Source organism: Kwoniella botswanensis, chromosome 2 (genome assembly GCF_036426115.1).
Source record: "Kwoniella botswanensis chromosome 2, complete sequence".
In the NCBI taxonomy this organism is placed as follows: Eukaryota; Fungi; Basidiomycota; class Tremellomycetes; order Tremellales; family Cryptococcaceae; genus Kwoniella; species Kwoniella botswanensis.
Window position 1 is genome coordinate 905,252 of NC_088600.1, and position 25,043 is coordinate 930,294.

At 45.2% G+C, this 25,043-nt stretch overlaps 8 protein-coding genes across 8 annotated transcripts; 3 read left to right on the forward strand and 5 right to left on the reverse strand.

Annotated features, from left to right (window-relative positions):
- Positions 1-578: 578 nt before the first annotated feature.
- L199_007223 (uncharacterized protein) lies at positions 579-5,814 on the forward strand (the record flags this gene model as incomplete). Its single annotated transcript, XM_064892917.1, has 20 exons — positions 579-1,095; positions 1,166-1,273; positions 1,357-1,453; positions 1,518-1,588; positions 1,651-1,974; positions 2,039-2,284; positions 2,345-2,858; positions 2,930-3,256; positions 3,307-3,468; positions 3,537-3,669; positions 3,726-3,800; positions 3,856-4,018; positions 4,083-4,280; positions 4,355-4,479; positions 4,532-4,677; positions 4,745-4,982; positions 5,061-5,265; positions 5,319-5,455; positions 5,536-5,628; positions 5,698-5,814. The coding sequence occupies 20 exons, from the start codon at positions 579-581 to the stop codon at positions 5,812-5,814; spliced, it is 3,996 nt and encodes a 1,331-aa protein (XP_064748989.1).
- Positions 5,815-6,026: 212 nt separating this feature from the next.
- L199_007224 (uncharacterized protein) lies at positions 6,027-7,271 on the reverse strand (the record flags this gene model as incomplete). Its single annotated transcript, XM_064892918.1, has 5 exons — positions 6,027-6,233; positions 6,309-6,585; positions 6,665-6,732; positions 6,795-6,938; positions 7,071-7,271. 5 exons carry the CDS (start codon positions 7,269-7,271, stop codon positions 6,027-6,029), a joined length of 897 nt encoding a protein of 298 aa, XP_064748990.1.
- Positions 7,272-7,522: 251 nt separating this feature from the next.
- On the reverse strand, positions 7,523-8,907 carry L199_007225 (uncharacterized protein; the record flags this gene model as incomplete). The annotated part of the gene is made up of 3 exons (XM_064892919.1): positions 7,523-7,667; positions 7,737-7,967; positions 8,030-8,907. The coding sequence occupies 3 exons, from the start codon at positions 8,905-8,907 to the stop codon at positions 7,523-7,525; spliced, it is 1,254 nt and encodes a 417-aa protein (XP_064748991.1).
- A 1,051-nt stretch (positions 8,908-9,958) lies between these two features.
- On the forward strand, positions 9,959-11,016 carry L199_007226 (uncharacterized protein; the record flags this gene model as incomplete). The annotated part of the gene is made up of 3 exons (XM_064892920.1): positions 9,959-10,466; positions 10,533-10,609; positions 10,678-11,016. The coding sequence occupies 3 exons, from the start codon at positions 9,959-9,961 to the stop codon at positions 11,014-11,016; spliced, it is 924 nt and encodes a 307-aa protein (XP_064748992.1).
- Positions 11,017-11,161: 145 nt separating this feature from the next.
- On the reverse strand, positions 11,162-12,263 carry L199_007227 (uncharacterized protein; the record flags this gene model as incomplete). The annotated part of the gene is made up of 4 exons (XM_064892921.1): positions 11,162-11,336; positions 11,400-11,494; positions 11,570-11,627; positions 11,704-12,263. The coding sequence occupies 4 exons, from the start codon at positions 12,261-12,263 to the stop codon at positions 11,162-11,164; spliced, it is 888 nt and encodes a 295-aa protein (XP_064748993.1).
- Positions 12,264-13,010: 747 nt separating this feature from the next.
- L199_007228 (uncharacterized protein) lies at positions 13,011-14,054 on the forward strand (the record flags this gene model as incomplete). Its single annotated transcript, XM_064892922.1, has 2 exons — positions 13,011-13,426; positions 13,505-14,054. The coding sequence occupies 2 exons, from the start codon at positions 13,011-13,013 to the stop codon at positions 14,052-14,054; spliced, it is 966 nt and encodes a 321-aa protein (XP_064748994.1).
- A 349-nt stretch (positions 14,055-14,403) lies between these two features.
- L199_007229 (uncharacterized protein) lies at positions 14,404-21,150 on the reverse strand (the record flags this gene model as incomplete). The annotated part of the gene is made up of 8 exons (XM_064892923.1): positions 14,404-15,714; positions 15,782-15,822; positions 15,891-15,997; positions 16,063-16,465; positions 16,532-19,081; positions 19,152-20,202; positions 20,277-20,982; positions 21,065-21,150. 8 exons carry the CDS (start codon positions 21,148-21,150, stop codon positions 14,404-14,406), a joined length of 6,255 nt encoding a protein of 2,084 aa, XP_064748995.1.
- Positions 21,151-22,773: 1,623 nt separating this feature from the next.
- L199_007230 (uncharacterized protein) lies at positions 22,774-24,674 on the reverse strand (the record flags this gene model as incomplete). The annotated part of the gene is made up of 8 exons (XM_064892924.1): positions 22,774-22,843; positions 22,913-23,414; positions 23,523-23,737; positions 23,815-23,844; positions 23,907-23,998; positions 24,198-24,458; positions 24,530-24,585; positions 24,656-24,674. The coding sequence occupies 8 exons, from the start codon at positions 24,672-24,674 to the stop codon at positions 22,774-22,776; spliced, it is 1,245 nt and encodes a 414-aa protein (XP_064748996.1).
- Positions 24,675-25,043: the final 369 nt, after the last annotated feature.

Below are 25,043 nucleotides of genomic sequence, written 5' to 3' on the forward strand. Positions count from 1 at the left end.
GCTGTATAGATGACCTCATATCTATCCTCGCATTACAGCCATAAATTTATGTGTAAAGTACAATATCATTTCCTGATCAGGCATCATTCCATCAAGTCCGCCATCGTTCCAAGATACCCGTCATTCATCATTTTTACCCAGTATCATATCAGCATCGAGTCGAGTCACTTATGCCTTAGGTTGTATATATATATAATAGAATAAATATGTTTAATCCATGTACTCATGCATCATCATGTTCATAAAAACTGCAGATCAAATCTCAAGTTGACACCATTGCGATGAATGCGGGCCAGTGCCACTTGAGAGTAGTTTGTAGGTATAAGACTGTATCACGTGACTTGAGCAGCATACACATGGTAGAAGGTAGAATCAAGAGAAAGGCTGAATCAAGCTGAAAATGAACACGAACCAACATGCCATCATGACCCATCCTCGTCATTCCACTGTCCATGGATAGATACAACTTCCGTCCCCATTCCTGTATAACCTCACACATATACCCGTAGGAGAGGAGGAAATTCTGTGATCGGTAAAGATTAGTAAAGAAGGAGAGAACGTCGCGCTCCATCTCCAAAATGTTAACTTCCCTCCCTTCCTTCTCGCGGTTGAACCAACTTGCTGGACCTGATCCTCAACAACAGCAGCAACAGCAATACCAACAGCAACAGCAGATACAAGGATACCCAGGACAAGGACAACAACCTCTGTATCCTCAATTGCCAGGTTTACCAAACCAACCTCAAATACAACAGTATGGATATCAGCCTTCTTCTTTACCTCTTCAACCCTACACTGTACCATCTGGACCATCTTATATCCCTCCTTCAAATGCCATTGGACCATACAACCCGCAGTCCAGCTCGTTATATGTTCAACAGCAACAACAGGCTAATGGATATAGGTATCCTGTACCTACCTCTGGAATACAATCTTCTCAAACTCAATTATCACCTCAACCTTTAGAAAGCGTAGGGAAAGATGAAGATCCCATATATGGACCGCTGGGCAGGGCGAGAAACAAGATTGATAGAGCTCTGACGGGAGATAATGAAATTAGCACGGATCTGGCGGATGGAATCAATCATCCATTACGTGAGTGGACTCAAGAGATCAAGATGAAGGATAGATGAACATGAGCTGATGTCGTATCTGGTCGCCGTAGAATCTTCTGAACCATATATACATCCACCAAGTAATGCAGCAGCCTTTAAATCCGCTAAAGTGACTAAGAGAACACCTTTACCAGATGCCTTGCACCAAGAGTTGAACTGTGAGTCCAATCGTTCAACTTTGTTACATGTTGCAGCAGGTAAGGCTGGATGTACACGGCTGATATCTCCGTGGAACTCCTAGACAAACATCTGACCGCTAAGATGGGTCTGTTTGAGGATATAGAGAGAGCTTGGTTCACAGTGGATAATAAGTTGTTTTTATGGGATTACAGTGATGGGTGAGTCTCAGAAAGACTACTCGGTCATCCCGGATATAAGCTAATAGGCGTTGCTGGTACATAGTCGCGACTTCAGCAGATATGATGAACAGAACGATACCATCCAAGCTGTCGGACTAGTCAGAGCTAGGAAAGGTGAGCTAGCATCTACTCTCCCGGACATATCAGCTCATGCTGATACTTTTTGATTCATTCAGACGTGTTTGTCGATGAGATTACCCATGTCTTGATAATCTGTACTTCCTCCAAAACAACCTTACTTGGTTTGTCCAGACCACCCAATTCTCGAGAGATCAATCTGTACGCTACCAACTTATCGGTTGAGACTCCAACAGCGATGATAGATATCAAAGGTACTGCAGCTGGTCGAATCTTCATGTTAGGGGCAAACAAAGATGTATACGAATTAGATTATTCATCAGATAGTTCATGGTTCTTTGGAAGTTCGACTAAAGTAGGATTGCATAATAGGAGTAGTGGTAGTTTGGCGAATTGGACACCCGGCTTCTTGGCTTCTAAGAGTGAGTCATTCACCTTTCAATCGTAATAAGAGGCACAGCTCATAGGGTTTCTTGTACTACATAGCGAAAGAAGGTATCGAATCTTTCGCTCTGGACAGCCAACAAGGACGATTATACACCTTACACACTGCTGGTGAAATTGAATTCATCGATGTTTCTGGTACTAATTACCAGAGCAGGGCTAGATATACCAAATTGAAACACGATTTGAACAGGAATCAACAAAATGGGAATATAACTGTAACATCTCTAGCCGTTGTAGGGGGTCATGAGAGTAAGAGAGCCTGTTTGGTTGCTATAGCTTCCAACGGTGAGTGATTGGATCATTTTGTTCTGCTCATAAAGTAGACTGAACGACTTGATTCTGTAGGATATCGAGTCTATTTCTCCTCTTCACCTTCATTCTGGCCAATCTGTTTTCGAGCTCCTATCCCATCTCAAGCTAATCTTCCCGTATCCTCTCAATCATTTTATTCGTCTGGTACATTCATTTCTGTCCAGCATGATAATACAGCACCAATGCCTCAAACCCAGTTATCCATCGCGGTGCCTCATTGCGGCAGACAATCGTCTCTAAGGGAAAATTTAGAATCATATGAGTCTCCCGCATTCCAAGAATGGACAACGACCGAAATCATCCCTAGTCAAGTATGGACCATTGTCGAACTTCCTCTTACCAACCCCGCATTCTCCCCGCCAAGCTTGACAAATCCAAATGGTATTGCACTTTCCGCATTGCCGAGACAAGCTACCACTCAATCTAGGGAGTTCTTGGTGTTGGCGACAAGTGGTTTGTTCTGGATCAGTCAGCCTAGACCTATCGATATGTTAAGGGATGATCTGGATCTGGAGAAAGACGCAGCTATAAATACCGTCCGATTGCAGTGAGTTCAGCTTCCGTTTGCACTGCGAATTTGAGCGGAGAAAGCTGATATTTGGGAATGTTGTCATGAAGATTCGGTAAATCACAATTAGCTGCTATGTCATTACAGCTGGGAGCTACGAACGATCTGAAAGCCGTTGACTTGGCTTCCACAATTTCAACCATACTGATCACTTCGGGCGAACCCATAATCAAGGATGGTGCAGGTGGAAAGAATATCACGTATTCTGGAAGACACGATGGTCTGGCTTTGATCATTGCAAGATACCTCAGACCCATCTGGAATGTGAAAGTCACTGTGCCTGCTGGTGTACCTGGACGACAGATTCTGGCTGTCACCGAAGCTACTTTGTTAGCTGTTCAAGGGAGATTGGAGAAATTGAGAAGATATCTTGACGAGTGAGCTACTCGGTCTTCTTCCATCGACCTGTAGCTGATTAATTGAGTAGACATCCCTTCCAGCGGTACCAAGCTGAAGGTGACGCTAAGATCGCATGGGATCAGGAAGATATGTCAATCCACGGCTTGGAAGTATTGTTGAAACAGGCCGTAGAAGCTATTTCATTTGTACTGCTGCTATCAGATTACAAGATATCAGATATCATCCTTCGGTGAGTCTGCAGTGCAATGTCCGCATTAGTAAGACGCTGAAACCAATGACCACTTCATCACTCATCAGAACCGATCCTCAAACACAGCAGACGTTGTCCAACTTGACTTTCCAAGGTCTCTTGACCAGTCTTGACGGAAAGGATGTAGCTAGGAAGTTGGTCACTGCTTTGATCGAGCAACAGATCGGTCAAGAGCTAGGTGTGAGTACAGATCACTGAACAAGCCTCACAATACAATCACTGACGATCTATCGCAGATCGATACCCTGAGCGAAATCTTACAGCAACGATGTGGGACCTTCTGTCAACCTGGAGATGTAGTCATGTACAAGGTGCGTTGGATGCTGCTTTACTCTCTTATTTTCTAGCTGACACCCGAATATGTAGGCTGAAGAATCCATGCGACGCGCGGAGGGTGCCCGAGATTTCGGAGAGAAGAACGAATCTCTTGCTGAATCGTTACGTTTGTTCACGAGGACGGCTGGGTCGATACCTATTCCTAGACTGCAAGAGGTTTCCAAGCGGTATAGAAATATGCAGTATACAGTTGGTGAGTATTTCCAGCTTGATCTCTGTTGGCGTCAATATGTGACGAGTGCTGATTTTGTGGACAGGTGCAATCGAACTGCCGTTGAAGACTGCTGTCGAACTTGATCCAAACGATAAAGCTGTAGATTACGTACGCGATGGTGAACATCCTGCTGATCCTCGTAAAGCATTGTTCGAAGCCAGAAAACAATGTTATGAGATGGTCATAGAAGCTTTGGGGATGTTCGATGAGTTGTTGGACAAAGCTACCGCTCAGGGGAATGGTATGTTTCTCAGCTGGACTACCACCAATTTCCTGTAGTGTGCGGTCACGCTGACGTACCTTGAACTTGGTTAGCCTCGAGCGCGACTCAGAAACGAGACGAAGCCTATGCACTCGCCATCGCATCTGATGACGAGTTGTTCCATTTCTATCTGTATGACTGGCATGTCGACCGGGGGTTACAAGAGCAATTGTTGGAGGTAAGCTAAACATTTCTCATTTTGGTACACAAAGCTGACATTCATATCATAGTTTGATACACCTTACATCGAACAATACCTGAAACTCACCATCAACAATGTCGAAGATCGACGAGACCTGCTATGGAAGTTTTATGCCAGACGAGAAGATTATCTACCTGCTGCAGAAGCTTTGTCAAGTCTTGCCACTCGACCCAGGTCAGTTTCATTCCTTTCATAGACGATGCATAGTGAGACCAAACTGATTTACCAATCCGTCGTGTAGTCCAATGGTATTGCACGATCGACTGTATTACATCGCGCAAGCTTTGACTTCTGCTAAATCAGCTGCCTCTCTCGGATCGGAAGATGTAGAGTTTACATCCAGATTACAAGAACAGATCGATGTTGCTCAAGTTCAAATGGAAGTTGCCCGTGCGGTCGAAACTCACCCTGATATGAGTGCAGATGAGAAGAATGACGTTTTGGCTAAACTCAATACAGATCTGTTACAACTTGATGAGGTGGGTGTGCGGTGTCTCCTTCAGCTATACCATATGTGGTGTATGTATGTCGCTGACTAATCATGTGATCGTTTGTAGTTATATCAGAATTTCGCTCGACCTCTAAGGTTGTACGAACCTATCTTGTTGATTCTCAAAACTGCGGATACGAGGATAGACGACGTCTGCGAAGCTGTTTGGAGACAGTTGATTGGTTCTTATAGACTGGCTGGGAATGTAGCGATGTCTGATGCGATCGTTGGATTTACCAGGAGATATTTCCCTTCGGAAGCTGCTCCGTTAGGTGAGTGTCAAGTCAAATCCCGCATTAAGTGATGGCTGACGGAATGAAAATAGATATTATGATACCTGTCGTATACGCTGAGGCTCAGGGTTGTCAAGGGGGACAGGCAGGATGGGCATCATCTGCCTTGCTTGAGGGTGGTGTACCGTTGAGAGATTTATGGGAGGCTGCCGTGGGATTGTATGAGAATGTGAGTGCGGATTTGAGTCTTCTGCGGATGACAGTGAGTAGTGTAGAGCATGTTTACTGATGTATTGGTTCTGCTCTTAGTCCGACGACGATGAGAGGGATTACTATGCTGAAGAAGTATCGGTGATCGCTTCGAGGTGGATAAACAAGAAAGATGAGATCCCAGCTGCAGAGGTGAGTGATTAATCTATCTGATCAACCCATCACAGCCGAGCTGATTGTCGAGGTTTCATGACGTATCAGGTCGAACGATTCGCATCTGCATATTTGTTACGGACGAACGGAGCTCCAATGAATGAAGCAAAGAGAGATACGAGGGATAGACTGACGGCTGCTAAACAGGCTGCTGTGAGATATTGAGGGGAAATCCAATATGATATAACGATAATAGACAAAAGCATGGAATGTTTCTAGATCTGTCTAGGTAATGTGAAGATACAAGAATGCATGATTGGTCCATATATACATTGCGATTGGGATTTTGCTACTTATTCTCATATGACGACCAAGTCTATGACGTACAGTGCTTCCAAATAAATGCCTCTAGGGTAGATTGATCACCTGTAGCTGACTTATCTACTACCATACCACCATCCAACTCCACTCAAGACAAGCCCACAGACGAAATTCACACCAGAATTGGATAGAACGTTGATTCCATATCCTATCTTTTTGACGTCTTCGTCTGTGATTGATTTTTTCGACGAATCAGTCAAGATCTGATTAGTGGACGTTGAGAAGTGAGTTGCTTGGAGGAATGCACCGAGTATCGAATCGAGCTGTCACACCGCGCAGGAATGAAATTACAATGAGCAATTATCTCGGCACAACGTATCTATCTGAGGTGGACTTACCAAACTCCCCGCTAGACCCAATCCAGCTCCGACCCCTACCAATTCCCACATCCATCCCAGCTCGTTCCCCGATACAGGATTCTCCACCAGAAGATCCAGACCCATGATGAGACCTATCATTCCTCCACCTAACACTGACATACCGATACCCAAAGGTGAGATCGCACCGTTCGTTCCTTTCGGTACCGCTCTCAGGGTGGGTAAGTAGATAGGTTGGTTGGTCGATAAGATACCTAATTCCGAGGCGAGAGTGTCGGCTAGGATCGTTGCATTTAGGCTAATCTCAAGCAATCGTCTCAGTATATATTCACTCGTGTTTATAAAGAATGTATAGGGTGATGGTTGTGTGGACATACCCTAGTGAAGTGTATATCAATGGTTGTGCGCGAGGATGAAGAGCGAGTTTGACAGATGATTTGTCAAGCTGTGTATTTTATATGTTAGCCTCAGCGTTCACATGTTGTAAGGCTGAGGGTCTACGCTTACCTGAGAAGCAGGTCCGAATCTATATAACAAAGCAGCTATCAAACCAGGAAGAGAGTTCGACAACACCTGTATCCAATTTCGGTTCCCACTTGGTTTCAAGGGATCGGGTCCATCTTCAAGTTTGGCTTTTACGTCGACTTTGACCTAAGACAGTCGGGAGTACAGTCAGTATACGAGTACAGGTAAGTCGAGCCATAGGTGTGTTTCACTGTACGGATATAACAGAGTCTCAGGGATACAACTATAGCAGACGAGGACCGTGTGGATGCTACTCACCTTGGTTGCCCTACTTCCAATGAGATACATTCCAATCATAGTGATCCCAAAGACTTTTATGGGATTCGCAAGATGTCCATACCCCACCAACCAAGCTGCAATAGCTCCGTCTAACGATAATGACCCTTTACGATATCCATGTAGACCTAAGGCTGTCGCTATGAGGGCTGCTGAAGGGTATAATGGTGGGAGTGATGACATCGTACTAGCTTTCTCTGTAGGAAAACGATGGATGTGCTTCTGATGTATCCACCTGTTTTTGAGTAGAAGGTGGTAGACGATGCTTAATGGAAAGTGATGATGGCTCAACGTGCAGATGAAGCTAAGAGCGATCTCGGAATGCGGTGCCCCTCTGTTTACCTAAACCTCGATTGCTCACGGCTCAGCATGAAAGTACAGTTATATGTCTTACAAAATCGAATTTGACCAAGCATATGATTGTTGCATATAAATCAGAAGGTGGAGATACCTTCGCTCAGTTTCCTATTATGTTCCACAATCCAATCATCTAGCGGTACTTCATGTGCAGCTTGCAGTTCCGCCAAGAATGCTGCTGGATCGGCCAATCGTGAGGTATAGCATGATGGGATGTCCCCACTGTCCAAAAACACAGCATCAGCACTCGGTATGACAAGCACAGTGAACGAGATGCATTTTTAGACTTACTTGGCGATATCCTCGTCCCTCTCCCAGCCGATGCTGACCCTCACTACTACGTATTCACTCATCAAACTAGCAACATCATCTTCGTTCTTGAGGGATTTCCGACAAGATCGACGGAAACTGACCAATCTGAATGTCATATCCCTTTTATTCATTAAGATGTGTCGGAAATCTATATCACGGTGAAGTACGCCACGGAAATGTAATCGCTCGTATGCTGAATACAGCCTATGTCTGTGGAGGTCATCAACAGGCTAGTCCTTGGCGTTGTAAAATTGCGATAAGAATACACTCACTTCCGTTCTTCTTCCGCCAGACGCGGTTCTCCACCCGTAGGTTGTTCGATGTATTCCAACATTATCGCAATGTGTTCACCATCCGGGACCGAATGGTACATCCCATAATATCGTGGGACCACTTCACCTTGCAGATCAGCGAGTGGACCCAAGTACGTGTCTTCCTCTTTAAGGGCTTCTTTGACTACTTGTTCATCAGGAACATAGTCGTCGAATTCGGGGTTGTTGCAAGGATAATCGGGTAGATATACGAGCTTGACAACGACTTCGCCATATTGAGAGTGCTTTCCTAGCCAGAAATCCCACAGATAGCCTGGACAGAGGTACTTGGTTATCTTCACTGTTTGCATCGCTGACTTGGGCGGTGGTCGGAGGACTGGCGAAGGATGTGGTATGTCTGAAGAAGGGAATTCGGTGAGCTCGAATGGCTGAAATGGTGAGATTTGGGAGACAGATTCCACCATAGCGGGCAGTCTGGGAGGGGCTGCTGCTAATCTATCGGACGGGCCAGAGGGATCAATATCGAGTTCAGGATTGCGGATTTTCTCCATGTATGTCGGATGATACAGTGCAGAGCCCCCGATAGTGTTTTGACCAGCTACACTACCAAGTTGAAACTGAGAAAGTCGATGGGACAAGTGATGGGCATGAACCGGACTGCTGATAACCGAGTCCGCCTTGACGGGGTCCGGAGGCGTGTTGAGGCTAGTAGACCTTGTTGATCGTCGTGGGGAATGTGTCAAAGTTGGTGTTGCTTGTGCCGGCGTGTTTCTGACGGTATGAAAAGCTGAATCTGGGTGGCGAAAGAATTGGAGACCGTGGATCAATTCGCTCCTCCCTTCCATAGCCACTTCCGATTCGCAGTGGATGGTGAACATGTCGCTCAGGGACCAACGAGAAAGAATGGTGGATCGATGGATATGAAATCATTGATCTTATAGATGAAAGAAAGATATGACGAGGATGGACATCATCAGGTTTGGTATTTGATGTACAATACGGGTATAAATCATGTGATGGTGACTGATTCATACCCACTTACGACATCCTTCGATTGACGCACTACACACGACTCGAGGCACGTTGCGTGGGGGAAGTGGCACTTCGATCAGAAACTATTCTTCATCAAGCAGCTGCATATATGTTTTCTTCCCTTGTTCCATTCCATCGACTTGTAGGTTGAAGCGAGGGAAGTACGGAATTGGTAGGCTAGGGGCTATGGTCGAGTCCTCTCTTCTCATCAGCTGGCCGAGTCATTCTGAACAAGTACGGTATGATCCGCACGGATTGATACGGCCATAGCGCTGATTTGATCGTCGTCCTGGTCTTTAAGGGTTAGTGAGACAGTCCTTTAGACCGTTAATCCATCAAATATCGAAAATTGTTCTCATCAAGAACGAATAGGAAGTGAAAGCATCACTAAAAATAATGGAAATGAATTGACATCTTGTCGAAGAGTATATCATCTACTTGAAGCTCTATCTGTTAAAGCAGCATTAACAACCGTACATTGTTCTTTACAATCCCTTGCATGACTTGACTAAAACACCTCGATTCGACATGAGTGGCACCACAGTTCAGCAGGCTCCCTTTCTTGACGGATACCGAAACGCTCAAGAGCTGTTTACAGCTCATCAATTATCCTCTTTACCTCACATCCCTCCACAAAAGAACCATACCTTTCCTGCCACCCGTTTCCCCGACAAACACACGAAGACAATCGCATACGCACTCTGTCCATTGGAGATTTGGAGTTTAGGACGTAGACGGAAAGGGTTAAAAATTCCTCAAGGTGCTCGCTTGGTGATCAGTGGTGACATTCTCGAATCATTCCAGCCACAATACCCTTTACCCCTTCGCGCAGATGCTCCGATCTCTGCTACGGTCAATCCCCTGCTGTATCATACTTCGAAGAAATGGAGGTGTTTGATGGAAGTCGATAAAGGGGACGTGTTCGTACGCGCAGGGGGTGAAAACGCACTTCAAGGACTGCTTTTCGCTGAAGAGGGTGTTATTCTATCGCAATTATTCGCTTTGAATCCGAACGATGGGAGAAGCAAATTCTTCCAAAGTCTACCGCCTAAACTGATGGGAGCAGGGTGGTATCATGGAATGACGAAGAATAGACTTAAAACTACCAAATGTCGGATTGACTTGTCCAAACGTGCTTTGGAAGCTAGAAAGGCTCAGATCCAACGCAGAACAGCGGCTGAGAAAAAGAAGGATTACCTTGCAAACTTATTCGAGGATGGCAAGCTGACTAGAAGTGGTTCGATACCTGATCATGCGTTTGGTAGACTGTTTGGAGATGCTGGTATCGTACTGTCTGTGGTGGAAGAAAAAAGGATGTATCCAGGGGGTTTGAAAGATGTCCTCCGCTTCCTCGCTCACTATGGTGAGCTTAGGATGTTTCTAGGGAGTGATACTGTTCCTGAACGTGAGCCATTACCTCCATATTCCTGTATTATTCTCGCTGATCATAAATATCTCATGCTTTGAATAGAAATGTCAGCCGTAGAGGGTGATGTGTGGGTCGGGTCTCCTCAAGTAGGTCCATGGTATGCCAAAGTGTTCTGGCAAGTGAGTATCATTTGCCTCTTCAAATTTATACGTACATCTGCTGATCGGTAGTAACGCTGCTTGGTTAGGTGTATGCGGAATGCAATTCCATGAATGCAGGACATTTCGTAATAACCGATCGGTTCCATTCAATTTTCGGAAGGTGTAACGATGATGGATTGGTCAAAATATTGCATATATTCACCCATTGCCCTCTTGATCAAGACGACATCGAAACGCCACTTGATGTGTATCATCAAACTCAAGTTCGTCCAGCTGGGGTGAAATCAGGACCTATACCCCCTATCGATCCGATGTCACCGTACGACTCACTTCATTCCAACATGAACATCATCGAAGCTTACACCAGAATCCTATACTACGCTGGTGAAAACCACATACATGGTCCTGGTCACCCCCACAGCTGATTCTCCCCCTGCAGATAGACCACCCATCGTCGAGTATATACCCGATCTCTCGAACATGCCACCTTTGCAACGATCTGCTAGTTGATTTTTTCGCATGTTCAAATACATCTGCCCTATAGTCACGATAGAAATATGAGAAATGAAATCATATACAATCTTCCCAAATGATATCATCGCTCGGAGGCAGTCTTAAATCCAACAATCTTCTATTATGCTCAATAACCCAGTCCGGCAAAGGTGCATTTGCAATATCCCTCAATTCTTGCAAGAAACTCTCGGGGTTTTCCAGATCGGAGTAATAAGCCGCAGGGAGTGAATCACTACACAATAATGCAATTGGCAAGTAAGATCGTGAACTAGTCTGAAGGGATGGATTCAACTACCAGTAAATCTCGTCAAGAGATTCAGGGCCTATCCTCGTTCTTACAATTACAGCTTCACTCATCAAGGTGCCCACGTCGTCCTCATCCTTCAGATCCTTTCGATCAGATCGACGAAAGCTGACCAGGCGGATCCGTTCTTGGTCATCAATCAAGATATGTCAAGTACTGACATCCCGATGGACTACTCCATGACGATGCAACCTTTGATAGGCGGAGTACAATTTCTCCCTGGGTGAGATAGCGTCAGCAAATAGTCTTGCTTGAAACTCACTGATATAATTGAAAGAAGATGACAAGGACTCACTTCCACTCTTCGTCTAAATCGACTTCACCTGGTCCGATGGCATGCCCCGCGTATTCTAATAACATAGCGATGTGGTATGAGCCAGGGACGGAGTGATATAGACCATAGTACTTTGGTACCAATTCTCCTTGTAGCTTGTTGAGGGGACCTAGGTACAGTCCTTCTTCTTTGAGAGCCTCCGTGATGACTTCTTCCGGTGGGACATAATCATCATAATCGGGTCTATTGCAGGGATAATTTGGCAAGTAGACTAGCTTCAATACTACCTTACCATATTGGGAATGGTCAGCCAGCCAGAAATCCCACAGATATCCTGGCCGCAGAAACTTGATTACCTTTACGGTTTGCATAGCCAACACCGACGCTGAGTGGAGGATGGAAGGGGGAGGAGGTTCGCTTGTTGATCGCTTCGCTGAATGTGTCAACGTGGGCGTTGGTTGAGCGGATGATCGTCCGATGGTTTGAAAGGATGATTCTGGGTGGGGGAAGAATTGGAGACCGCTGGCTAATTCACTCCTACCCTCTCGGGCTACGCTTGTGCTGCAGTCTACTGCGAACATGTCTCTGAAGTTTGCGGTATTTTACGTTATGCTCACTAAGAGACAGGATGATACGCCTTGCTTCTACAATATTTTCGCCGTTATATGAATGGATGAATGTAGAGCATAGTATAGGATTTGAAGCAATCACCGTGTCCATACAGCAATGTCACTTACATGTTTGCAAGTCGAGATCATGTGATCATGAGTCACTCTCAAGGTTCGGTAGATGTGGATCAGATTTGAATCGTATGCCATACGCACGCGCACACGCTTCACCTCCTTTGATTGATGTCGCACGAAATATAGCTACATGTTTCACAGGTCATCGGAGTCATGCGCCGCTATATCGCCGAGTTGGTGCATGCAAATGCAAAAGTGAATATAAGGGGATGAGCAAGCACCGTACGTAGAGTACGGAAGTGAATTGCAAATTGTACATAAGTTACAGTACGTGTTCTCTTTCACTCCGTGGCGATGAACTATGAATGCTGTATCTGCCACATTGTTATGTTGTACTGTAATCGATGATCGATGATGGTCTGTGCATTTCCAGGGATCTGTCTCCTGATGGGGTCTGTGCACTGCGCATGGGTACGTATGTGTGTGTTTATTTCCTTTTCTTTGTGCGATGCTCCTTTGTGTCCGAGTGCCGAGTGTTCACTGACATGAGTACATGTGAGATGAGATGAGTTTGATGATGATGATGATGAAAAGAATTCATTCATATGCATAAAATACTGTATCGACACACTGGACAGATCTAAAATGTCAAAATTGTTCGACAGTATACGGCAAATCACCACTCACCCAATACTAAAACACACCATCCTATTAACCCTAATCATATTCAGTCTAGTCTTCATCCACATCATCGGTCTCTTCCCTTCTCGTACTATACGACCCCTCCGATCCCCCATCGAATCATCATCACATGATATAACGATCTTACAGTATTTCCCATCTATCGAGCAGGGGCATGATGACTGGCAAAAGGAAGGGAGGAATATACGATCGTATTCTGAAGGATCACTCAGGAAGTACTGTGAAGCTAGGGGGTATAGGTATGTTAGAAGTCTGGCTGGGTACCTATCAGAAGATAAGGGAAGGGACGAGAGTTTGGTAGTGTTAAAGAGTGCTTTGGAGATGTTGGAGAGGAGGGATGGGAGAGAAAAGTGGTTGATGTGAGCTTTCAAATAATTGCTAATATAGTCGATCGATCTGTGTAGTGAAGACTGATAAAGTGATTTAACGATTCTTAGATGGATCTCGCCACAGAGTGTGATCATCAATCCTTTAATACCTCTTCATTCCTACTTACCGCCAACGTCGAATAATGGACCATTGATTATATCGTCGGACCTGAAGGATAGTACGTTAATTCTAAGGATCAATGATCAGACTATGGAAATCATATTAGACGTAATCCAACTTACAAGATCCGAGCAAGATAGGAGTGAGAGATCATTCAGAGAAGTACTATCTGGATATATCAATTCATATGACGGTCTGAGGGAGAAAGTCCAATCGATACCTCAAGAATGGTTCGATTCGACGGATCTTCCCGAAATCAAACCTACGGATCATATACAAATACCATTGATTTATCATTTTCCAGATGAATTTATGATCTATCGTTCGAAAAGACAGATACAGGACGTACTTGCTATACCTAGAAGGATATACGACCAGACAGAGAAGTACGAAAAAGACATGTTAAGGTTTTATGGTAAATTAGTCAATGGGTTGGATGATCAAGAGGTAAAAGGTGAAACAGAGAAAATCGGTGAAAGCTGGTGGACTAGGATTTGACAAAACTGTATCAATGTATATACAACACTGTCTGTTCGATATTGTCGGATCTGTAGATACATGTACTATAATTTATTCTACTTGTTACAATACGGTATCACCGGTACAACTTTTGCTGATTTACAAATACAGTAAATAATGTGGATTGACTCTCTTTAACCCTTCCTCTCCTCTTTAATCAGGCTTCATTTCATCTACATCCCTATCTACGACAACATTTCAACTTGAACCTCATTCAATCTCACAACATCTTCATGGGCAATATCATCTGATTCATCCATAATCACGTCTCGAGTATTGATACCATTCTGATATCCCTTCGATTCCTGAGTCACTTGAACAGCGTCCTCTAAAGCAGTATTTTCGATGAAGAACCGGAAGTTCTGACCGCAGACGTAGCCGTAGGCGGTTCATCTTGAACATTGAAAGTCGAGGGTAATCCAGTAGCTACGAATCTCTCTGCGAAGCCAAATCTCAATGGACTGTTGGTGCCTACACCTGTAGACGACGGGATGTTATTCGGTATTGGAGAAGGTCGAGACTGAGGTAGGAAAGGGAATGATATCGGACCTTTTCGCTGTGGTACCGGAGTTGCAACCGCATTGGACGCTGCGGAAATGGCCGGAGTGGTTATGCTGGGTGAGAAGAGGACACTGGTAGACATGTTGGGCTTGATAATAGAATGTTGAATGCGACTGGGAGTATCATTATCGATTTCCTGTTGATCTTCAGTCATACCATTTTGTTGAGTAATTTCTGAATCTTCAGGAGCTTCGACCTCAGGTTCAGCTTGAGCTTGTACAGCTTCAGCAAATTCCCTGAATAAATCATCATCATCTTCTTCTTCCTCTTCCTGCAACTCTGCATTTGCCTCTTGCTCATCCTCCTCATCATCTCCGCCAGGCATCTGAAAGAGAGGTAAATATTGACCTTCATCATCCCTTTCTACACCTGATGGTCCAGCTTCATTCCTATCCTCTTCCTCCTCCACATCATCATCATCATCGTCATCTTGATCATTCCATGACATCGGGAAGGGGGCAGGTGTCGGAGCACCCAGAACCAGTTCATCTTCAATCATCAACGCATCAGTTTCGATCCATGGTGTCGGTGCCGTATCATATGCGTATGAAGGGGAATACGACCCATTATCGACACCATCAATGACATTGTGGCTCTGAGGCTGATCTTCCTGATTATCGTTGTTGTGTTGTTGATCTTGTTGAGCACTCAAGACGGTGGCGGTATCGATGGAATTCATCATTCTCAATACCCTATCTCTTTTCTCCTGTTCGGGCAATCTCCTTCGTTTACTCAATGGGATCTCAACAACAACTTCTACTCTTCTTCTCTTCTCTTTACCAGTCGAATCAATCACATCATCTTCATCATCAACAATCTCCAACATGTGTGGAGGATGTTCGACGTGAATGACAGGATCAGGACCTGCAAAGCAGTGCGAAGCGACTTTCTCTTTCACTCTGGCGTTGTAGAATGCCGATCGATGGGCGGAACCAAGTACTCGCTGAGTGGTAAGTTCGTCTGCTCTAGCCATCTCTGGTAGAGAATTTGCAGGTGGTGATGTTGGAGGTAGAGGTATGGAGACGTTGGCAAGAGGGACTGGGCGGTCGGAAGGTGAATCGTGTTGCTTCATTACGTGCTATCATGATCACTTATGTTAATTTCTATTCATATGGGGGACATACCAATTTAAGGTCAAAACTTACTCGTGATAGATGAGAGACATTCAACGATGTCAACTCGCAGTCTGTATAAGAGCGTTCACCATATCAGCTATCCAAACATCTCAGCACGCGTATAATAAAGCAGACATACCTTCATAAGGACACTTCAGAACTTTAGAGATATGTCTAGCAGAAAGATGCTGCATGAGATCGGCTTCAGACGTGAAACAAGGTTCCTCACATCCTTTCCAATGACACCTATCAACATCCCAACATGGGTTCAGCACCCGCACCAGCGATGCCCCGCGATGATCCTAACTTACCTATAGAACCATTTCCCTTTCACAACTTCTCTCTCGGTAGTTCTCCTAGTATTCCAACTCCATCTCTCGGTCGATACTTCCTCTTTACCTTGCTTCGCATGCTGTCTATTCTCAACATGTCTCTTTAACAGCTTTTCGCTGGCCAAGATCGAATCGCATCCTTTCCATAAACATGGATATTCATGTACTCTGTTAGATAGACTATGTTCAGTCAAGATAGATGCGAATGGTTCTAACAGTGCTGGGCCAGGGCGAAACATGAATCGAAGTGGAATTGGTTCAGGGGATGATGGTCGGATGGTGCGTGAACCTCTCTGAACGATCAATTTCATTGGTCGAAGAGATACCTGAGCTCTACGGGGAAGTGATATCTCATCGTCGGAATCATCATCTCGGAAAGCGTCTATACATCGGATCGCAATCTAGTTGTTAGTCCCACCGAACAATATAGATGTAAAAGCTGACTCACTATAATGACCTCTAGAAATCAATTCTTCCCTCCGTCTCCTCGAAATGGGTATAACGACCTTAGCCCTATCCACAGGTGAAGATACATTACGTTTCTTTTCCACTCTCTTCCTGACAATCCTCGGCGAATCGATCTCAATTGCAAATCCAACATCATCACCTTCATCCTCCTGGTCTTCTTCAAGTTCAAGTTCATCTTCCCCTTCATCCTCGAGCTGCTCCAATGTCTCTTCAGACTCAGGTTCGGGACTGAAAACGACAGAGTTGACCCTTCTCTGCGATTTCGTATCTGTTTTTGTAAACGGATTAGGTTGAGCTTCACGCCTGATCGAGCCGAGTCTACTATTCGACCTTCCACCAGCTGAGCCAGACCAAGGTTGAAAATCAGGTATAGGTACAACCGAGCTCGACCGTCTTTCTCTTGCAGAACGTCTGATAGAAGGTCTGGCTTGCGGGGTTCCTCTCGTCGATCCTCTCGTACTGGTCGAAGGACTGAGTTCAATAGATCGTCTCTTGATCCGATCCCATCGAGCTTTGGCAGCAGAGGAAGCAGCTCCGACAACGCTGGAATCACCTCTACCTGAATTACCAGGAATCTTCGCGAATACAGGTTTGTTGGTGGTAGTATTATCACGTTTACGGTTACTTCGTCTTCCTCCCTTTTCGTCTTCATCTTCGTCCTCGATCTCTTCGATGTCTTGTTCACCTTCACCGTCATCCTCGAGTTCAGGAGAAGGTTCATATTCTGGTGATTCCTCCCTTTGATCCTGAATGGCCTCAATCTCCGCTTCCGGATCCAGTTCATCTCCGTCAACTTCTTCATCGAATTTCACTCTAGCAGTCTTCTTCGATGACGGGACTTCAACAACTAGAATGCTCTTTCGTGCGGATGTGGAAAGTACGGTAGATCCTTGTTGCGATTGACCCACACTAACCATTTTCTTTTCCTTTCTGGGTCTTGCTCTCTTCTTCTTCTTACTTTGCATTATTCGCGAATGAGGTATCTCAGAACCAGCTTCACCTTCCGCATCAACATCGTTGGCTCCATGCAATTCTTCTTCACCTTCAACCTGAGTATCAGGAATAGGGTCAATACTATCTACCAGGGCCCTGGCGAGTTCCAGAACTTGTGCTGGAGAAGGTTCATACCCATCATCTTGCGTGAATTTAGGATCGATATTCATAATATCGATATTCGCTGCTATCGCTTGTGAAAATTTTCCCGTTGCTCTGTCATCATGAGCGACAATTTGTTTCTTCTTATACTTCTGTGTCTTTTCGACTTGGGAAGCAGATCCAGCAGATAATTCGTTCGATAGAGCAGAGGCTGTTCTGCCTAAGATCCTCGTAGGTCCCATATCCTGAGCACGAATTTGCGCGGAACTAGCTCTATCAGGCGAAGAAAGATCGATCCTTCGCTTAGGTGATAAATTCGGTACCAGTGGTATTCTAGTTCTAGGATCGATAGGAGGCTTCTTATATTTCATAGGTGGTGCCAATATACCTTGAATCGCTTTCAGCCTCTGGCGTCTAGCTTTCTCTTTCGCGGATTTATCAGCTCTTTGTTCAGCAGTCAGAGGTTTCCTATTCGAACCATCACTGACACTGTTGGTTTCCAAAGCTTGCGATGGATCTTGATCAGGTCGTGACGGGGTAGAAAATGGAAGAGTAGAAGCAGGAGCCGATGCCGAAGGTCTCGCTTCTGCAAGTCCAGCAAATAGAGAAGGGTGGAATCCTTCATTCTCATGTTCAGCTCTGAAAAGATCTTGAAAGCTTGCAGGCGGTTGTGACAATTGAGCGAGACTGTCGTACTGTGAGTACGAAGGGATAGATTCCGGTTGGGAAGCTAGGACTAAGATGGTTGGATCGATGTTGGCATCTGACTGTGGTCGTTCCTGTCCATCCGATTGTTTTGGCAAGGATTTACGATTCACTGTTTTCGATCCCTTGGGTCGACCGCGTTTGGCAGGAACACGTTTGGCAGGGCCAATGAAAGCGAGTGCTGCCGAAGCTTGATCGATCTGAATCTGGGTTGGTTGCGTCCCAGAGACAATATCAGTAGGTGGTTGAGATAAGGGTGTTGCCTGTGAATGCGGCGCTTGAGGTACGCCATTGTTCTGATTCGGAGAGATTTGGGTAGACTGCGGTACTGGCTGTGATTCAACTGTAATCGTTATTGGCTGTTTCGGCCTATTGGGTACTCCCGGTTTCCTGCCCCTCTTCTTTGGCACTGTAGGCGTATCGGTGTGACCACCAGCGGTATCGTCGCCCGATTTCCTAGGCCTCTTTTTGCTTTGGGAAGCGGTCGGCTGCCCAACCGCATGGGGGTTTTGACTCGATGTGGACATTTGATCGCCCTGATTATGAGCATTCGTGTTCGGGTCATTCGGTGGTGGTACAAGTGCAACGGGGTTCGTGGAACTCCCAGGAGGACCTGCAGTCGTAATCGAAGAGCTCGCCGGGTTGGGCATGGTTGTTGGCGGCGGATTCGATGGAGGTCGATCATCAACAGGTGGAGGAATGACACTGGGATTTCCGGCCATGATGACCACTGAATGAGGGACGATACAAGTCAACATTTCGTTCTCAAAGTCGGCACTGAATTGGTAGGCAAGACTTACATAATTTAGCCCAGAAGACCAATTCTTCCGGCGAGATCTGTCTGGACGCTTGACCAGCTTTGAGCTTCCTGACCGAATGCCCCAGTTCATGACATCTCTTACTATACCGAATCAACGGATCCGAGCTCCAAGTCATCTTCTGAACGTTGCTATCGGGTTCGAGCGGGGGTAAAGGCAAGACGTTAGAGGTTGCCAATTCTTTGAAAGAGGATAAGTCAGGTACTTGATATTCACCCAAGGACTTGTTGGCAAATCGCAGCTGCACCGTTCGTGAGGACTGCTGTGATGGAGAAGGGATCATGTCTGTTGAAGTCGATTTGGCGGGAGGAGGGATGTGTGATTGCGATGATGATGAAGTCTGAGTCCTTTCAGAACCACTATCATTCTGTGAAGTCAGGGGGTCAGGTAACCTATGAGGGGGTGGGTGAGAAGGTGTAGGCTGATGCAATGGTATCTGCGAGGGGATGCTGGGTGATTGTTGAGTACCATTTGAAGCGACTGAAGTAGGTCTAGCGAAGGATGAAGGAGAGTGACGGGGATTATAGTTTGCTGAATTGACGGTATTGGAGTGTGCTGAATTCGCATTAAAGGTGGATATAGCAGATTGTTGTTGCACATTCGTCGACTCCCCTCCTCTCGCGGATTGTTGACTACTCAACAGCTTGGCAGATTTGGGTGGTAGGGTGAGCTTTGAAGGATCAACATAGTGATGTTCCTGTTGAGGTGACGGTACCTCTCTTTCTCTATTTGAAGCATGTCGGCTGAACGCAGACGACTGATGCTGGCTGTATATTCCAGGTTGCATCGTAGCGGAAACAGGCGTTGGTAGGGTAGAGGAACCGCTCAAATTGGAGTTCTCACGGGATCGAGGTATCGCTTCTCTCTCTTCCGTTCCTTTTGTCTTATCCCATAGTATCTCTAATCCGCCCAACATCTGTAGGAATAGCTCTTGTAGTTGTTTGGCAATTGAAGATTTGACTGTTTGTGGCGTTAAATCATCTGCCAGGTTGAGTAATTTCGCTAACATAAACCACCATCCTCTTGATGATACCTGCACATCCACATATCAACATTTCATCCTGGTATGACAGAAGAGATCAAGTATCTCACAGAAGTTGCACTCACCTCTGTACTTCCACCAGATCCTATGACAGAAGCCAACAATTTGTACATATCCACTCGTTTCCCATTGATCCTCCAATCCGTATCTAGCCCTTCGACTTGTCCCATACAATCTCTGAGCCAATCGTGCAATTGCCTTTCGGACGGTAGAGGTACAGTCTGTGAAGATGAGAAAGTCGCATTCTGAGGTGTGGGTAGAGCGGAAGAGAATTGGGGTGATGTCGAGGATGAGGGACCCGTAGAAGAACGATCTAAATCCCTAAAGGAGTGATGCCTAGTAGATCCAGATGAGTAGGGTGAAGGTTGACTTTGGTGTTGATTCTGGTTCTGGTTTTGATATTGTCCATCATCATGCCGCTGCTGCTGTTGCAGGTGTCCTGAGCGAGCTTGAGGTTGAGTATGAGCGCGTTGTTGCTGATTTGACCTTGAGACTGAAGAGGGTCTGTGTGATTGGGAAGATGATTGCGGTTGGGATCGATATTGCCGATTACGGTTTTGGTTTGAAAGATCTGTCCAGGAAGAAGATGATGCCCTCGAAGGTATGTGAAGGTTACCACTAATTGATCCTTGTTGACTATGACTAGCATCATATATCGATAACGATAACGCCGAGTGTCTTGATGACGATGGATTACTTATGGTTGCTGCCCATTGAGGTGGGTAGGATCCCGATGCAGTCACTGGTGTATTCGACATAGTCGTTCTGGAGCTGACCTCGATTATCAGCTATCAACTATCATGTCTTATTGCCTCCATGCATCATCATTTTCTAGAAGTTGTCATATGCTCACTGTCTTTCTTCATCATCTAGTATCCTGAGCTGCTCTTCCAGCATCCTCCTTTTCAACTGCCGCTGTTCAGCTTCCGGGTCGGACATGACGACTAATCGTGACGATTGCAAATCGCTAGATTTGGATCCTGATTACACCTCAGAAGGAGTTGGCCATTTTTCTCGTCCCAGTGACGAGTTTGGCTCATTCCGTAGCTATCGGGTTGCACATTACAGCGAGAACAAGTACTCTCGTCGGGGCAAAGGAGCGACGATGGGATGAACATCAATGTGAATTATTATCGTAGTTGAACATTGAATCGCGTATCTATCGAACATTAATATGGATATAAGGATCAACCGGATCATGATGTGGCATACCTACAAGCTTAACCCTGCGGACGGTGTCAAATGTATCACCCTGGTTCCTTCGCATCCAACCATCCGTTACCCTTTGCATAAAACTATGATCATCAACATACTGTTTGCTCTGTAGCATCAGCATCAACAGCAAAGAGCAGAGTATAGACAAGATGGCCGGCGCAGGTGAGTAGTACCCTCCGGACAGCAAGACGGCTTCTCCAAGTCCAAGGGGATTCCGAAAGATGGAATCGTACATTTGGAAGCATGGAAGTACCGAATCGCTGACTCTGCTTCCTGGTCACATGGATAGGATTTCACCCACATCCACCATCACTCCTCCATCGAGGGTTAGCTAAAGCTTTGGGAGCGGGAATGTGGTTCTTCATATTTTATCGTGCTAGGTGAGTCAATCAAACAATTATAACTCCTGTGATGGGAAGGAGGAGCTGATGCATTTATTGGATAATAGACAAGATGGACCTGCTTTGATAGTACGTATCTTTTGATAATTCTCAGATCTACTTGATTATAGTAATAATCGGACAAGTCATGATCTTGCTCGGACGCAGATGAGAATTGAGGAGGAACAATGCTGATATGCTTGCTTCTTTATGTAATAGGGTCTTAGACATCCTTGGGACGGACATGGACATGGACACGGAGAAGAACATGGATCAGGACATCATTAGGTCGATCTTATCCAAGGAATGCATTGTATAAAATACATCATCAGATCCAATTGGCTATGAGGAAAGTTTGGAACGATTGGATATTGCCTCTCAGGATGAGTAGCAGTATAAAAATACAACACTGAGCTATGTCCTGGTCATCTCATCATCGTTCTCCTCTCTCAGTTTTTCATTTCCCTCTTTTCTGATAGCTGATAGGAGTATCGGAACAATATAATTGAGGGGTGATCCTATATTAGACCTAATATGAAGGCTATGAGACTTTGTATAGAGGCATATGGACATATGGAAGATGTCGTATACCGTCCATTCATGACGAGTTGGCAAGTAAGATGAACTCTCTTTTGCTATTTTGCGCACAGGACCTTGGAGAACCCTTCTTGGACAAGTCCCAAAGTCTTCTTCAAAATCACGAAGACATCTGTCGATCCTGATGGAAACGGGGTATTTGCGTATGAAATCACGTTGCGGACCCTTCATCTCTACAGCTTTTTGATCATGGCTTTCAACGATGCAATCCGGTCTGATCATGCTTGAATCGGTAAAGTAAGGGACATACACCGTCTGCAACAATAGATTCTGCATTGCTATCGAGTCAGTGGCAAGACCATGCATATACGCTATGATATACTCTATCCCTCGATCTATATAATCGGTACACTACACTACACAAGTGCTTCTAAGGAAGGACGTGATAGGCCTTTGGAGGTTTGTGTTTTCCAGTTTCGACAGGTATATCGTAACTTGTGCTGCATATGTATTGAACGCACAGGTCAGCAAACATTCATAAGTTCGTCTTGTACTGAAAAGTGACTCACGCTGCTCTGTATCTTCTTAGATACTTGATCGCATGATCCTCAATTGGATCAGGAGTCATATCAAGTTCTTTCCACCCTTTAACTTCTTCACCGTCTATTCCCTTCATTTCAGGTTTATACGATTCCGCCCAACCCGATTGAACCTTGGCGGCATCAGAAGATTCTTGGAAAGCTTCGATACCCAAATCATCAATGTACTTCCTCTCAATCTCATCAGGTGAAACGGTAGGCCACCAGATCCCCCTGTTCAACGCTGTGGCAACGGCCTTGGCTAAAGGTTTAGGTACGGTGGGAGCAGTGGAAATGGGGTTGAGAGTGATAGATGATATAAGAGATTGTAAGGAGTTGTATGTATGAAGGACTGGTCCGGGGAGGGCAAATGTTGAGGCTACACTCGTAACTGGGGCGTTGAGCATGAGATCAAGTGCACCAGCTACGTCCATCACGTGTACAGGGAGGATCTTGGTCTTCCCTTCGTTGAGTTTGAAGAGGATTGGGTATTCTAGATGATAGCAGACATCAACATCATTCTTGCTATTTGGGATGAGCAAGTCTGTACCAGCAAGCTATATTGTCGAATGCTCCAATAAGTGGATATGAATGGACTTACGAGCAATAGCATTCAACAACCAATCCTCATAACCGAACATCTGAGATGGTCTAACGATAGTAGCAGTTGGGAAAGCATCTCTGACGGCTCTTTCACCGTGATATTTCGATCGGTAGAAAGCAGATGCTGATTCTGGGTGAGCGTTGAGGTGAGATACGTGGACGAGTCGAGGGACATTGAGGGATGCCGATACTTCAGCGATAAGTCCAGCGGCTCTGAATGAGATGAACACAAAAACATATTGTAGTCAGTCTTGAATGTTCCTTGTATCGCAAATGGCATATCTACTCACTTGACGTTTACGTCTTCGTATTTGAAATTTCTGCAAGTGGATCAGAACCATTCAGTACAAGTTCTCAAAAAGTTATAGAGTTTCTCACTCACCTTGTCTCCCAATCTCTTCCTACCAAATTATATACCACATCCGATCGTTTGACACATTCAGCAATCTGATCAGGGTTCCTGGCATCCCATTCCTATTAAATAGCAGAATTAGCATTCACATCCTGATGTTTTCTTCTAACCGTTGTTCTGCGCTCGACAAAGCCGTCTGTAGCTCTTTCTCTCAACCTAATCCAGTGATCCTGGACAGTGACCATATCTCCCCACTCCCTTTAACAATCCTACACTACTTCTACCTCTGACTTGTTCTGTTAGATCAAACGCCAAACTCACCATAGGAACGATCTGACCCAAATCACCCATAATCTTCAAAGGTCTCTTCTCATCTTCGTCTCGGTAAGGAACGACCACCTGTGTACCTTGTCTAGCTAATTTCTGTACCAAGTATCTACCTAGAAAACCGGTACATCCAAATACAGTTACCGTATGACCTGAATCGGATGATCGTCCGCCGGTAGGTGGTCCATACTTGATTATTGGTTTAGGAGTGTGAGAAGGGTCTGGTGAAGAGGTTACTACCAATTGATGCGCAGACTATTCACAGAACATCAAAGTGCTGATGTAAGTCTCTGAAGAGAACGATTTGTGTAGATACCAAAACTCACTCGAGTAGCAAGTATTGATCTTCTTCCTACGACGCCTTTACCTCGAAGGACTGGTTCTACTCCCCAAGACGGTGTATGTTCTCATTAGCTAAATCCATGAGAAAGATCAAGACTGGATAAGCTTACGCATTCGTATGGAAGCCATTTTGACGTGTTGTCTCAATTGTCGAGGATGGAGAACAACAATATACTTCTTGGTCGCAACAATAATAACAAGAGCTTCGAGCGGTGACAGTGGAATGGATGGTTGGTGATTGGAGGTACTCTATCTAACCTATCGGAACAAAGTATTCGAGTGGGACTGGATGTGGCATAATTTGATTCCGTTCATGGGTCATAGTATTACGCCATGCCACGGTGTAATCTACTAGCACTGTGCATGGTGCATCATCATCAACACATCACACGTCCTTGTAGACCTTGTGTACCAACAGCTATAAGACATAGCTTTGGCATCTGTTCCTCTCAAGTTGATCATCATTCTATCACTTGATGATAGATCCATACCCGTATA